Source organism: Aspergillus steynii, assembly GCF_002849105.1.
Source record: "Aspergillus steynii IBT 23096 chromosome Unknown P170scaffold_2, whole genome shotgun sequence".
Lineage (NCBI taxonomy): Eukaryota > Fungi > Ascomycota > Eurotiomycetes > Eurotiales > Aspergillaceae > Aspergillus > Aspergillus steynii.
Window position 1 is genome coordinate 1407269 of NW_020194399.1, and position 12525 is coordinate 1419793.

The 12525-nt window shown below is 49.5% G+C and overlaps 4 protein-coding genes across 4 annotated transcripts; 3 read left to right on the forward strand and 1 right to left on the reverse strand.

The window, feature by feature from the left end:
- The first annotated feature begins 348 nt into the window (after window positions 1-348).
- Window positions 349-2320, forward strand: nap1 (histone chaperone NAP1). Its single transcript, XM_024846366.1, has 5 exons — window positions 349-444; window positions 548-627; window positions 690-1409; window positions 1477-1820; window positions 1881-2320. Exons 1-5 carry the CDS (start codon window positions 398-400, stop codon window positions 1929-1931), a joined length of 1242 nt encoding a protein of 413 aa, XP_024707081.1. The 5' UTR covers window positions 349-397; the 3' UTR covers window positions 1932-2320.
- Window positions 2321-2851: 531 nt separating this feature from the next.
- P170DRAFT_433649 (type V myosin) lies at window positions 2852-8472 on the forward strand. Its single transcript, XM_024848545.1, has 7 exons — window positions 2852-3292; window positions 3384-3516; window positions 3569-3758; window positions 3816-7674; window positions 7734-7807; window positions 7867-8081; window positions 8136-8472. The coding sequence occupies exons 1-7, from the start codon at window positions 3158-3160 to the stop codon at window positions 8243-8245; spliced, it is 4716 nt and encodes a 1571-aa protein (XP_024707082.1). The 5' UTR covers window positions 2852-3157; the 3' UTR covers window positions 8246-8472.
- A 271-nt stretch (window positions 8473-8743) lies between these two features.
- P170DRAFT_87492 (non-canonical purine NTP pyrophosphatase) lies at window positions 8744-9886 on the forward strand. The gene is made up of 6 exons (XM_024855419.1): window positions 8744-9004; window positions 9101-9174; window positions 9232-9376; window positions 9434-9470; window positions 9531-9592; window positions 9641-9886. Exons 1-6 carry the CDS (start codon window positions 8828-8830, stop codon window positions 9707-9709), a joined length of 564 nt encoding a protein of 187 aa, XP_024707083.1. The 5' UTR covers window positions 8744-8827; the 3' UTR covers window positions 9710-9886.
- P170DRAFT_461927 (DUF1671-domain-containing protein) lies at window positions 9651-12192 on the reverse strand. Its single transcript, XM_024852074.1, has 8 exons — window positions 12097-12192; window positions 11539-12006; window positions 11454-11485; window positions 11244-11398; window positions 10924-11128; window positions 10319-10601; window positions 10095-10243; window positions 9651-9957 (listed from the first exon to the last, which is right to left on the reverse strand). The coding sequence occupies exons 1-8, from the start codon at window positions 12145-12147 to the stop codon at window positions 9759-9761; spliced, it is 1542 nt and encodes a 513-aa protein (XP_024707084.1). The 5' UTR covers window positions 12148-12192; the 3' UTR covers window positions 9651-9758.
- Between the last annotated feature and the right edge of the window lie 333 nt (window positions 12193-12525).

Sequence of the window (12525 nt, forward strand, 5' to 3'; positions counted from 1 at the left end):
GAGGTAAGAATAGGTAACTACTGACCAGTCTGTAGTAAGTAAGGACTATAATTCAAGCGCGTTCAAGTCTTTCCAGAAAGAAACCTTCAATTCACGACATGTCCCTTTTCCCGCAGCATCATGCCTTGGAAAGTGGTTAATGTGTATGTGAGTGTGTGAAGAGAGAACAGTATTGTTGGGTGAACCGTTCTCAACAGCCAGCGTCCTCGTCCCGCCAAGCCCCTCGGCCCAAGGGCGCTAAGGATCCCACCAAGCCAGTATTCCAGACCTCCCAAAACTACCTAAGCGTATCAAATTCTTCCTCAACCCTTGATCTTTCTCCTCCGCGACAACCCCTCAGCCAACTCCTTTTTCCTCTATCTCTAACCCCTCTCTTGTCAAAACAAGAACCCCAAAAATGTCTGAACCCATTAGAAATAAAAAAGCAGATTTCCCGGTTGCTCCGTAAGTTCCTATTCCACGTTTGAATTGCATTTCATCATTGTCTACTCTGATGGTATCGTTGCCGCATAGCATCATGTCGCTGACGCCCGTGTCTGGATGCCAGGACGCCGCAAAACACCCCGGCTAACAATGCCCCTATCTCGTCTCACGCTCAACAACCTGGTGTCGCCAGCATAAAAGAAGGTATATCAGCAACCTTTCTTCCTGATCTCGATCGCGTTGCTCATGTCTAACTCCACTACCAGAATCCCTTGATCACGCTGCCGCCGCTTCTTTGTTTGCCAGGAACCCTGGGCTTGTTTCTATGATCCAAGGGAAGCTGGGCTCGCTTGTTGGCCGCTCATCAGGCTACATTGAATCCTTACCGGCACCCGTGCGGCGACGCGTGGCTGGTCTGAAGGGCATTCAGAAAGACCACGCCAAACTTGAAGCCCAGTTCCAGGAGGAAGTATTAGAGCTCGAAAAGAAGTACTTCGCGAAGTTCACTCCTCTTTATGAGAGACGTGCCACAATAATCAATGGTGCTGCGGAGCCAACCGACACCGAAGTTGATGCGGGTAAAGGGGATGAAGAGGAGGAGGATGCCGAAGTCAAGAGTGAGGAGGTTTCGAAAAAGGAGGATGACAATGAGTCCCCAAGGTCTGGAATCCCAGAATTCTGGCTCTCCGCCATGAAAAACCAAATTTCTCTCGCGGAAATGATCACCGACCGGGATGAAGAAGCTCTTAAGCATCTCACCGACATCCGAATGGAGTACCTTGATCGTCCAGGCTTCCGTCTGATCTTTGAATTTTCGGAGAACGATTTCTTCAGCAACAAGACGATCTCCAAGACCTACTATTACAAAGAAGAGAATGGATACGGTGGTGATTTTATTTACGATCATGCCGAGGGCACTAAGATTGATTGGAAATCCGAGAAAGATCTCACTGTCCGTGTCGAAAGCAAAAAACAGAGAAATAAGAGTGAGTCCAAACCCATCTCTCCTCCCGCGGCATATAGGTTAATTTGCCCTTTCTCCCTCGCTCCTAGACACCAAGCAGACTCGTGTTGTCAAGATCACCGTTCCCACGGAGTCCTTCTTCAATTTCTTTTCTCCTCCACAGCCCCCCGCAGACGACGACGATACTGTCACCACCGACATCGAGGAGCGCCTTGAACTTGACTACCAGCTTGGCGAAGATATCAAAGAAAAGCTCATCCCTCGTGCCATTGATTGGTTTACGGGCGAAGCACTCCAGTTCGAAGAACTGGGTGACGACATGGACCCGGATGAGTTTGAAGACGACGACGATGACGAGGAAGAGGACGAGGAAGACGAAGATGAAGATGACAGAAAATCGGATCGGGACGTGGATGATGACTCCGACGAAGAGGTATGCGCTCCACGGCTGTCCCTTCGACTTCCATCTATCCGTTGTGCTAACCGGGACCAGGACGGTTCTTCCAAGCCCAAGAAGGAGGCGGCCGAATGCAAACAAAGCTGAAAGTCTCGCGGCTTCATCATACAGGCAAATGGAACAGAATTAGGCCTTGCCCCGGTTCCTTCTTCTTTATTTCCTCTTTCTTTTCCCACGCACTTCTATTTGGTTCCCATTTCACGCCCGTTCGCCTTCATGAAAATTTGCCCTATCAGAATGCTTCAACCTACCACAGTGCCGTGCAAACTTTTACTCATCACTAATTCAAGCTCATCCATATCCGTATTCCCGAGTGTAAAACCCGTGCACGCTGTCGCGCCTTTCACTTTGGGGGATATGTAATGGGGATATTTCGGCACACGTTGGGCGTCCCAGAGTAAACCGCTTGGCGCTTTCGAGACTCCATTTTCTTTCTTTTTCTCTTTCCCCCCCCCCCCCCCTTCCCTCTCTTTTTTCCCATTATGAGATTCCATATTCTGCTTGTCTCCGTCTCTGTTTGTTCATTGAACTATTTAAAATGCTGGCGGCGTGAGGAGTACGCTTTCTTTTTTAATGATTGAATTTTCGTCGGACAATGTTAACTGTCGCTTTGGTTTCGAGGATCTGAGGAGAGGCAGTACCTGATCGGAAAAGAAGAAGAAGAAAAAAAGAAAAAAAAATTCATGGATAATTTGCTGTATGCGACTCTGGCAACTGCCTGGAGGGGCTGCTTGTGGAGAAATTCATCTCACCGCTTATTCCGGCCAGCCTGCAAATAGTCATACTTAACTAGTTTAAAATGTAGAATATAGTTATTGTGCCACTCATCCGATGTGTTTCGACCGATGATGGGCCAAGTGATGGCTGTAAGAAGGGCGATGGACTGGTAAACACGCAACCAACGTCTGGGTAACTCGCCAACATGACCCAGTGACCGAGGCCACAGCATGTCTTGATGCTTGGCGGTGGCAGCTGTGGAGATTGTTCCGACAAGTGGCGCGGCTCCCCAATCCTCAGGGGTTGTGGCTCGCTAACGGCCAGCTGTTAGCAGCCATTTAGTTCAATAACTTCTTCAATAGTGAGCATAGCGGAAACCTTTCTCTTCCCATCTTTCAGCCTTCCACTCGGTCTGGGCTGTCACAAACGTGGCTTGTGTCTTTCCGGCCTTTTACATCAGCTGGCTGTCCTTGTTCTTCCTTCTACTAGATGCTCCATCCCGATCTTTGTCCAGCTTGTCCAGCCCGCATTGAGTTCTTGCTCCACTCTCATTTGAACCCGGAGTGCTGAGCCTTTTGTCAAGAGGCGTCGTCTTGATGGCACACAATTACGAAGTCGGCACGAGGGCCTGGCAGCCCGACCCGACGGAGGGATGGATTGCTTCCGAAGTTAAAGAGAAGTCGGTTGACGGGGACAAGGTTCAACTTGTGTTCTTGATGGAAAATGGGGAGGTCAGTTGAGCCGTCCTTCCAAGACACTCTTATCCAGATCTTTTTTTTTTTTTGACCATGGTGGTTAACCTACAAGTTCTGCGGGATACAGTCAAAAACGGTGGAAACCACGCAGGCAGAGTTGCAGTTGGATAACAACTCCCGCTTGCCTCCCTTAATGAATCCCGCCATGCTAGAAGCTAGCGAAGATCTTACGAATCTTTCTCACTTGAATGAGCCAGCTGGTTTGTTGAGTTTCGGACACTTGCATCTGCGCATAGACTAACAGCCCCCAAGTTTTGCAGGCGATCAAACTTCGTTATGCGCAGAAGGAAATATATACATACAGTGGAATCGTCCTCATCGCGACAAACCCTTTTGCCCGAGTTGACTCGCTTTATGTACCCCAGATGGTGCAAGTATATGCCGGGAAGCATCGCGCATCACAGGCGCCTCATTTGTTCGCCATCGCCGAAGAAGCATTTGCGTAAGAATCGACAGCTCCTCCCCGCCATGCAGTAACGCTTACGGGGAACCAATGCAGTGACATGTTACGAGATGGAAAAAACCAAACGATCGTTGTCTCCGGGGAATCGGGTGCGGGGAAGACGGTCAGCGCCAAATACATCATGCGGTATTTCGCAACTCGCGAGTCCTCGGATCAACCGGGCAAGTACACCACGAGCAGGGCGGAAGCAATCAGCGAGACAGAAGAGCAAATATTGGCCACCAACCCGGTAATGGAGGCTTTTGGGAACGCCAAAACCACGCGCAACGACAACTCGTCACGATTTGGGAAATATATCGAGATCATGTTCGACGACCGAACCAACATCATTGGTGCGAAAATAAGAACATATCTCTTGGAGCGGTCACGACTAGTATTCCAGCCGCTCAAAGAACGAAACTACCACGTCTTCTACCAGCTCGTCGCGGGTGCAACCGATGATGAAAAGCAAGAGCTTGGTCTAGGCTCGGTTGAGGACTTTGACTATCTAAATCAGGGCGGAACACCCACTATTGACGGTGTAGATGATAAGACGGAATTCAATGCAACCAGAAAATCCCTTAGCACCATCGGTGTATCGGACAAAACACAATCTGAAATCTTCCGCATCTTGGCAGCTCTTTTGCACCTTGGCAATGTTAAGATAACCGCCACTAGGACTGATTCCACCCTCTCGCCCTCGGAGCCTGGTCTTGTCAAAGCCTGTGATCTGTTTGGGATCGATGCCAACGAATTTGCCAAGTGGATTGTTAAAAAACAGCTCATCACAAGGGGCGAAAAAATCACTTCGAATTTGACTCAACAGCAGGCTACCGTTGTCAGAGATTCAGTCGCCAAATTCATATACTCGAGTCTTTTTGACTGGCTTGTCGACAAAATCAACCGTGGCCTGGCAACTGACCAGGTTATGAGCCAATTCAAGGCCTTCATTGGGGTTCTGGACATATACGGCTTCGAGCATTTTGCCAAAAATTCCTTCGAACAATTTTGCATCAACTACGCCAATGAAAAACTCCAGCAGGAGTTCAATCAGCACGTCTTCAAGCTTGAGCAAGAAGAATATGTGCGAGAGCAAATAGACTGGACCTTCATTGATTTCTCCGACAACCAGCCGTGCATTGATCTGATTGAAGCGAAGCTGGGTATCTTGTCTCTGTTGGACGAGGAGTCTCGGCTTCCAATGGGCTCCGATGAACAATTCGTGACCAAGCTGCACCACAATTTCGCCGCCGATAAGCAAAAGTTTTATAAGAAGCCTCGATTCGGGAAATCCGCCTTCACCATCTGTCACTATGCGGTTGATGTAACTTACGAGTCCGACGGCTTCATAGAGAAAAACAGGGATACAGTCCCAGACGAGCACATGGAAATCTTGCGCAACTCCTCGAATGAGTTCGTGAAGGAGATTTTAGATACGGCAGCCGCAGTCCGCGAGAAGGATTCGGCTTCTATCTCGTCCAAACCCGTGGCTGCCCCGGGCCGCAAAATCGGCGTTGCTGTGAACCGCAAACCCACCCTTGGTGGGATTTTCAAATCGTCATTGATCGAGCTCATGAACACGATCAATTCCACCGACGTGCATTATATCCGCTGCATCAAGCCGAACGAGGCAAAGGAAGCTTGGAAGTTCGAGGGGCCCATGGTTCTAAGTCAATTGAGGGCCTGTGGTGTTCTTGAGACGGTTCGGATTAGCACCGCTGGCTATCCAACTCGCTGGACTTACGAGGAATTTGCTATCCGTTACTACATGCTTTGCCATTCTTCACAATGGACATCAGAAATACGGGAAATGTGCCACGCCATTCTTCAGAAAGCCCTTGGAGATGGAAGCCACAAGAAACAGGATAAATATCAACTTGGTTTGACCAAAATATTTTTCCGGGCTGGCATGCTTGCATTTCTTGAGAACCTGCGCACGTCGCGGTTGAATGAATGCGCGATCATGATACAGAAGAACCTGCGGTGCAAATATTACCGACGTCGTTACCTCGAGGCTCGCGCTTCCATCCTTACCACTCAGGCACTCATCAGGGGCTTTCTGGCAAGACAACACGCAGCTGAAGTGCGCCAAGTCAAGGCTGCCACGACAATTCAAAGAGTGTGGCGGGGACAGAAAGAAAGGAAGAGATACAACCGTATCCGTGAAAACTTCGTCCTATTCCAGTCTGTTGCTAAAGGTTTCCTCTGTCGCCGGAACATCATGGACACGATCCATGGCAATGCAGCAAAGGTCATTCAGCGTTCTTTCCGTTCTTGGCGGCAACTGCGTGCGTGGCGGCAGTATCGCCGAAATGTGGTCATTATCCAGAGCCTCTGGAGAGGCAGAGAAGCAAGAACGGAATACAAAAGGCTACGCGAGGATGCCCGAGACTTGAAGCAGATTTCCTACAAATTGGAAAACAAGGTAGTGGAGCTGACACAGTATCTTGAGTCCTTGAAGCGTGAGAACAGGTCGTTGAACTCGCAGTTGGAGAATTACGAGACCCAGGTCAAGTCCTGGAGGAGTCGTCACAATGCTTTGGAGAATCGCACGCGAGAACTCCAGGCCGAGGCCAACCAGGCCGGCATTACCGCAGCCCGGCTGACCGCCATGGAAGAAGAAATGAGCCTATTACGACAGAACCATCATGAGGCACAAGCGACCATCAAGCGTCTCCAGGAAGAAGAGAAGGTGTCACGCGAGTCGATCCTTGCTGCAAACCAGGAACTGGAGGGACTCAGGCATCTGAACAACGAGGCTGAGAGTGAAAAGGTGTCCCTTCGCCAGCAAGTTGCCGACCTGGAAGAACAATTGGAACTTGCCAAGAGGACCATGCCAGTGAATGGGTTGAACGGGGAACAGCAGAACGGCGGGTCTGTTCAGCCTCCCGCCAGTGGCTTGATCAACCTGGTTTCCTCCAAAAAACCGAAACCGAAGCGACGCAGTGCGGGTGCAGAAAAGATCGAAACGGATCGCTTTAGCGGTGCTTACAACCCAAGGCCTGTGTCTATGGCCATTCCAAGCACTCTCGCTCGTCAAAACTTCTCGAACACGACTTTCTCCCCAGGACTTGATTCGGTTGAAGTTGAACTGGAGAATTTGTTATCCGAGGAAGATGAACTTAACGAGGAGGTTACAATGGGTCTGATCCGCAACCTTAAGATCCCACTCCCCAGTTCGACACCACCACCAACCGAGAAGGAGGTCTTGTTTCCAGCTTACCTTATCAATCTCGTTACCTCCGAGATGTGGAACAACGGTTTTGTGAAAGAGTCCGAACGCTTCCTGGCCAATGTCATGCAGTCAATTCAGCAGGAAGTCATGCAGCACGACGGTGACGATGCTGTCAATCCAGGGGCGTTCTGGCTCTCTAATGTGCACGAAATGCTCTCGTTTGTGTTCTTGGCCGAGGATTGGTATGAGGCCCAGAAGACCGACAACTACGAGTATGATCGCCTTTTGGAAATCGTGAAGCACGACCTGGAAAGCCTGGAGTTCAACATCTATCATACTTGGATGAAAGTCCTGAAGAAGAAACTCTTCAAGATGATTGTCCCAGCCATCATCGAATCCCAATCCCTGCCGGGATTCGTCACCAGTGAAACCAATCGGTTCTTAGGGAAACTTCTTCCCTCTAACAATAACCCCGCCTACAGCATGGACAATCTTCTCAGCCTCCTGAATAACGTTTACAAGGCAATGAAAGCATTCTATCTTGAAGATTCCATCATAATCCAAACCGTCACCGAGCTTCTTCGTCTTGTTGGGGTCACCGCGTTCAATGATCTTCTCATGCGGAGAAATTTCCTGTCTTGGAAGCGCGGCCTTCAGATCAATTACAACATAACGCGCATTGAGGAGTGGTGCAAGAGTCACGATATGCCTGAGGGGACACTGCAATTAGAGCACTTGATGGTATGGTCCCAGCCGCAAACACAGTTGAACTCAGGCTATGTATACTGACCCTTGGATAGCAAGCCACCAAACTTCTTCAGTTGAAGAAGGCAACGCTGAACGACATCGAGATTATACAGGATATATGCTGGATGTAAGCTCAACCCATCTTCTCCGCGCATCCCGGGCTCGACCCGGCTAACGGACCCATAGGCTTTCGCCCAATCAGATCCAAAAACTTCTCAATCAGTACCTTGTCGCAGATTATGAGCAACCGATCAATGGCGAGATCATGAAGGCAGTGGCCTCGCGTGTCACTGAAAAGAGCGATGTCCTCTTGTTGACGCCCGTCGACATGGAAGACAGCGGGCCTTATGAAATTGCTGATCCGCGGGTTATCACTGCCCTGGAGACTTATACTCCTTCTTGTAAGCTCACCGACTCCAGCAAGAATTCGGAATCTCTGCTAACCATGCCTTAAGGGCTCCAAACACCGCGACTGAAGCGGCTTGCTGAAATTGTGTCTGCCCAGGCCATGGCACAGCAGGAGAGGCTTGAAATGGCGGAGAACGGGAGCATGGCGGCCGAGTAGTGCTCGCGGTAGACTACCGGCCCGGCCATCATTCTGTTCCCTAGGTCTTATGGGTCAGAGTGGGGATTCTTGGTCTTCTCTTTCAACGACTTGATTTTTGCAATTGGACGCACATATATCATTTGGTGACATATGCCGTGTTTTTTCGTTTTTGTCGTTATTATTATGATTAGATTCCCGTTTGAAATCTGGATGTCGTCGATGCATAGACACGAAAGATAGGTGAATTGGCTTCTAGGCGTCTTGCAGACTCAGGAACAATGTAAGGCAGATGCTCGGTGGATGCCCACCGGCCACTTGCGAGTTATACCCGATATATACAGCTGTTTGTCTGTGTGTGCATTGAGGGGATGGTGGACATCTGACAGGTAACACTGGTGGTTATTTGACATGAGAAGATGCTGGGGGCGGGGGTTGTGCATGTAATTGTGGTGGTGAAGATATATATATCAAGTGACTGGGCCCCTCGGTAAACGCGGGGCGTCTTAAACAACCAACCACACTTTCGCAACTGCTTCTTGCCTCCCTCATCACCCATCCACATTGCACGGCTCATTTGATAGAACCCCGGCGCCGTTCATCATGGCCCCTACCCCCCGAAAAATGAATTTCATAACCGGCAACAAAAACAAACTGGCGGAAGTGAGGGCGATCCTAGGTAGCGTCGTCGAGGTTGACAACCAGTCCGTCGATGTGCCCGAGATACAGGGAACCATTGAAGACATTGCCAAGGAAAAATGCAGACGCGCAGCAGAGGTGGTAAGGATCAATCCTCCTAAATCCCCCAATTCACATCTCGAAACTCTTATGTCAACCATGATGCTAGCACATCATTCTAACCCGATGACGAGTCAGGTTGGGGGTCCTGTTCTGACGGAGGACACGGCCCTTGAATTTCGCGCACTAAAGGGCCTACCAGGCCCGTATATGTTAGACTTTCCCCGTGGGAACTACTCTCTATCTTATGCTCATTGAGTCGAACAAAGCAAGCATTTCCTTGATGCACTAGGTCACGAAGGCTTGAATAAGTTGCTCGACTCGTTCGAGGACAGAACCGCAGAAGCGGTGTGTACGTTTGCATTTTGCTCTGGCCCTGATTCCGAGCCCATTTTGTTCCAGGGAAGAACCGAGGTAAAATATTACACATCGCATCTATTGAGAATCATTGGGCTAACTCGGGGTTGAAAGGGGACAATTGTTAGGCCTAGAGGGCCCTCGAATTTCGGTTAGTCAGCTGGGGTTATAGGACCTTTGTGTCTCATATTGACTCCTTTTTTCTGGCTAGGTTGGGATCCAATCTTTGAATACCAAACCAGAACGTACGCCGAAATGGAAAAGGAGGAAAAGGTAAGGGCCCACGTTGTATGGCTTGAATTCACACTAACGGACAAATAGAACAAAATTTCTCACAGATATAAAGCTTTAATCAAGCTACAACAGTGGTTGATTGAGGGACAATCTTAAAGCTTCCATCACTAAGTAACCACTCAGGACGCACTGAGATGTTGGGGTTCTATTCGACTTCAGAATGGTCTTTCTTCCATGATTCGATCCAGGTTGAAATCCTCGCACAGTTGTTCTCTACATCGTCATCCCTTTCGCTACTGAGTTCGACCACGACCTCCTCATCAAAAGCCTCCCGGGCCTCTTCGAGCAGAACACCAAATATTTCCGCATCTAGGTTCTCCTGCAGTTTTTCTTGTTTATATGACCTGTTACACACGAAGATTTGTTAGAGCCTTGCCAAACGAGAGAGCGGGGAGAAAACCGGTGGAGAGGAAGCAGAAATAGAAACCGGGCCGAGAGGTTGGATATTCATGAAACTGATCAAAGTCATCTTGGTGCGTACCTTGTGGAAAGACGATCGTAGTGAACCGATGTGGAAGGGCATCGCAGGACTACAACGAGATCTATCCAGGATTTTGGAAATAGATCACAAGCATGCCAATCGATTAGGTAGCCACCCTCAAGTATCTCCTCCTCAATCGCATCCAACAGCTGTACCACGAGGAGTAAGTAACAGAGAGAGCAGAAAGAATATAACCGCCACGGTCAAATGCGCATTGAACCAACCTTGTCCTCATCCACGACCCATGTTTCCAGCTCTGAATCATAGGTTTCGAAGCAATCCCGTTCTTTTGCGACCTGGTTGATCGATAGATGCTGGAGGCCCGTGTCCTGCGCCAATTGCTGACAATGTACCGTTTTCCCTACGCCGGGGGTGCCTGTGATGATCACATTCGGAGTTGTTCGCATCTTGGCCTCAGCAGCAGTGCCGAGAAGCCAAAATTGGAAGTTTTTGCCAGTGAAGGATGGCCGTGATCGAGAGCGAGCGGGCGGGGGAGGTGGCGGCGGTCTTTTTTTTTTTTTTTTTTTTTTGTTTTTGGGAACTGCGGGGAAGGATGTGGATGCCTGAGGCACCATACGGCGGCTTGGCGCCTGAAGACCCATCCTCCCGACACGCGATGTCATGCTCCATCTTATCTATCAGGATACAAATGCATGGAATGATAACTTCAGATGATTGGGCTCTGCGTTAGGGGAAGGGCACAGAGAATATGTATATCTATCTATACAATAACCTCCATCACTGCAGTCACCCTTTGCCAGAATTGACGGGAAGAGGCAGCCTCACTGGTCAGACGTACTTTTAATCCGGAGGCAGGGAATTTACTTACTTGAGTATCTCGAATAGTTGATACTTTTGCAGGTAACTTGTCCCGCGCCGGTATCGCTTCAGGGCATGGAGCGGATCGCGAAATCTTGACCCCGGGCCCATGGAACGCTTCATCCCGGAAGGGACTTTAAGCATTGGATCAAAAACGAGGAGATTCGCACTTCCATTGTCACGTATTTCGAATCCAACAATGGTCAAGGAATGTCCTTTTCGGTTTGCCTTCCTATTAGCCGCTGACCTTTTTGTTTGTCTTTTCTGGCTCTCCTGCGTGAGGGAGGCGAAGGAGCGGCAGTAGGTAAGGAGAAAGAATGGGCCACAGACCTTGATGCTGGAAGTAGATGGGCGGTAGGCATGTCATGACGACTTTCTCGTTGGTATGACACGGGCTCCCTTGTCGAAAGTAATCTGCAATAATTGACAATAGAGCATCATGAGCTTGTAGCTGCTGGGTCCCCCCAATACTACGGGCCTCACATCTATTCGCTGTCAGAGGTACATTGGCCAGTGACACCATACCATGCCATCACTTACTGGATTCCCAGACTTAGAAAAAGAGCCTGGGCCTGTCCTCTTGAGTTAGAACTAGCGAATCCACTGTCTGGCAGCCGTGTCCTACCTCCGACGTTCCAATGAATTTCCTAGTGCCTCTTATCCCTCCGGTCTCCTCTCTGCCCACGCTGTTAAATCCCATGTCCCAAGCATGTTCAATCATGTCTTGCAATTGCAAAATGGTAGGTAGCGACCCAGACAAACAGTCATGGCCCGGGAGATCAGACTGCCGTATGTATGATATCAGCATTTGAATATTCCGGTAGCCACAAAACCCGCCTTCCCTCGGCAGCTTAGAAATTTGCCAAATCCTGGGGCTGCATAGAAAAGCCCGGCTGACTGACTTGTCAGCCCTGCAAAGTCGCCCGAGAATCGGTATTATATCGGTTGCCTCGTTTTCAACCGTCCCGAGTTTTCGTAGTGTTCCATCGGGTGCGATTTGATTTGTGTGTGTCACTTTCGCTCCCCTTTCTAGCATTTTCCGGAGCCAAAAAGGCATCTGCCTCTCATGAACATGGGGACCTAATTCCGCGCGCTATACGTAGATGTTGGTGTTGGTTATTTTTTTTTTTGTTTAGCCTGCTACTGAGCCGAATGGGGAGGGAGGGGGAAGGCATAAATATACCCCAAGTCTTCTCGTCATCTCTGCCCGAGCTTCTTTTGAATGACAGGCCATTGAATTTAACCCATGGCGCGTGTCCCCGGAGAGCTCTTGCGAACCATCATCCTGCCTTGGATTACTCTCCTCAGTAGTCCCTTGCACGGTGGACGACCTGCTTTTCTCGCCAGGATTACGAGACGGTTCACCTGGTTTCCGAGCATCTATTGCCAGGCAAGGGTAGTTGGCTTGGGAAGGGTACGTGTCTTCATCGGGGTGACAGAGATGGACATGCTCCGCGACAAAGTCTGCGTCAGGGTCTGCAAATGGACAGAAAGGACACGCTGGATCATTGGCTGTTGGAGAATGCATGACAGCCCGGAGCCAAGGTAGGGGAGGGATCAAATGCTATAGTGAATTGGTGATAGGTAGGTGGACCTTTCTATATACCTACCG

Excerpts from the sequence above, each read along its gene's own strand:
- nap1 (XM_024846366.1), top strand. The coding sequence starts at position 398 with ATGTCTGAACCCATTAGAAATAAAAAAGCAGATTTCCCGGTTGCTCC. Across the intron at positions 628-689 it reads TGTCGCCAGCATAAAAGAAG|AATCCCTTGATCACGCTGCC; the intron begins GTATATCAGCAA and ends CTCCACTACCAG. Across the intron at positions 1,821-1,880 it reads ATGATGACTCCGACGAAGAG|GACGGTTCTTCCAAGCCCAA; the intron begins GTATGCGCTCCA and ends AACCGGGACCAG.
- P170DRAFT_87492 (XM_024855419.1), top strand. The coding sequence starts at position 8,828 with ATGGCCCCTACCCCCCGAAAAATGAATTTCATAACCGGCAACAAAAAC. Across the intron at positions 9,175-9,231 it reads GGCCTACCAGGCCCGTATAT|CAAGCATTTCCTTGATGCAC; the intron begins GTTAGACTTTCC and ends AGTCGAACAAAG. Across the intron at positions 9,471-9,530 it reads TAGAGGGCCCTCGAATTTCG|GTTGGGATCCAATCTTTGAA; the intron begins GTTAGTCAGCTG and ends TTTTCTGGCTAG.
- P170DRAFT_433649 (XM_024848545.1), top strand. The coding sequence starts at position 3,158 with ATGGCACACAATTACGAAGTCGGCACGAGGGCCTGGCAGCCCGACCCG. Across the intron at positions 7,808-7,866 it reads ATACAGGATATATGCTGGAT|GCTTTCGCCCAATCAGATCC; the intron begins GTAAGCTCAACC and ends ACGGACCCATAG. Across the intron at positions 8,082-8,135 it reads GGAGACTTATACTCCTTCTT|GGCTCCAAACACCGCGACTG; the intron begins GTAAGCTCACCG and ends CCATGCCTTAAG.
- P170DRAFT_461927 (XM_024852074.1), bottom strand. The coding sequence starts at position 12,147 with ATGGCCTGTCATTCAAAAGAAGCTCGGGCAGAGATGACGAGAAGACTT. Across the intron at positions 10,602-10,923 it reads CAACTATTCGAGATACTCAA|ACCGCCGCCACCTCCCCCGC; the intron begins GTAAGTAAATTC and ends AAAAAAAAAAAG. Across the intron at positions 10,244-10,318 it reads GGGTCGTGGATGAGGACAAG|CTGTTGGATGCGATTGAGGA; the intron begins GTTGGTTCAATG and ends CTCGTGGTACAG.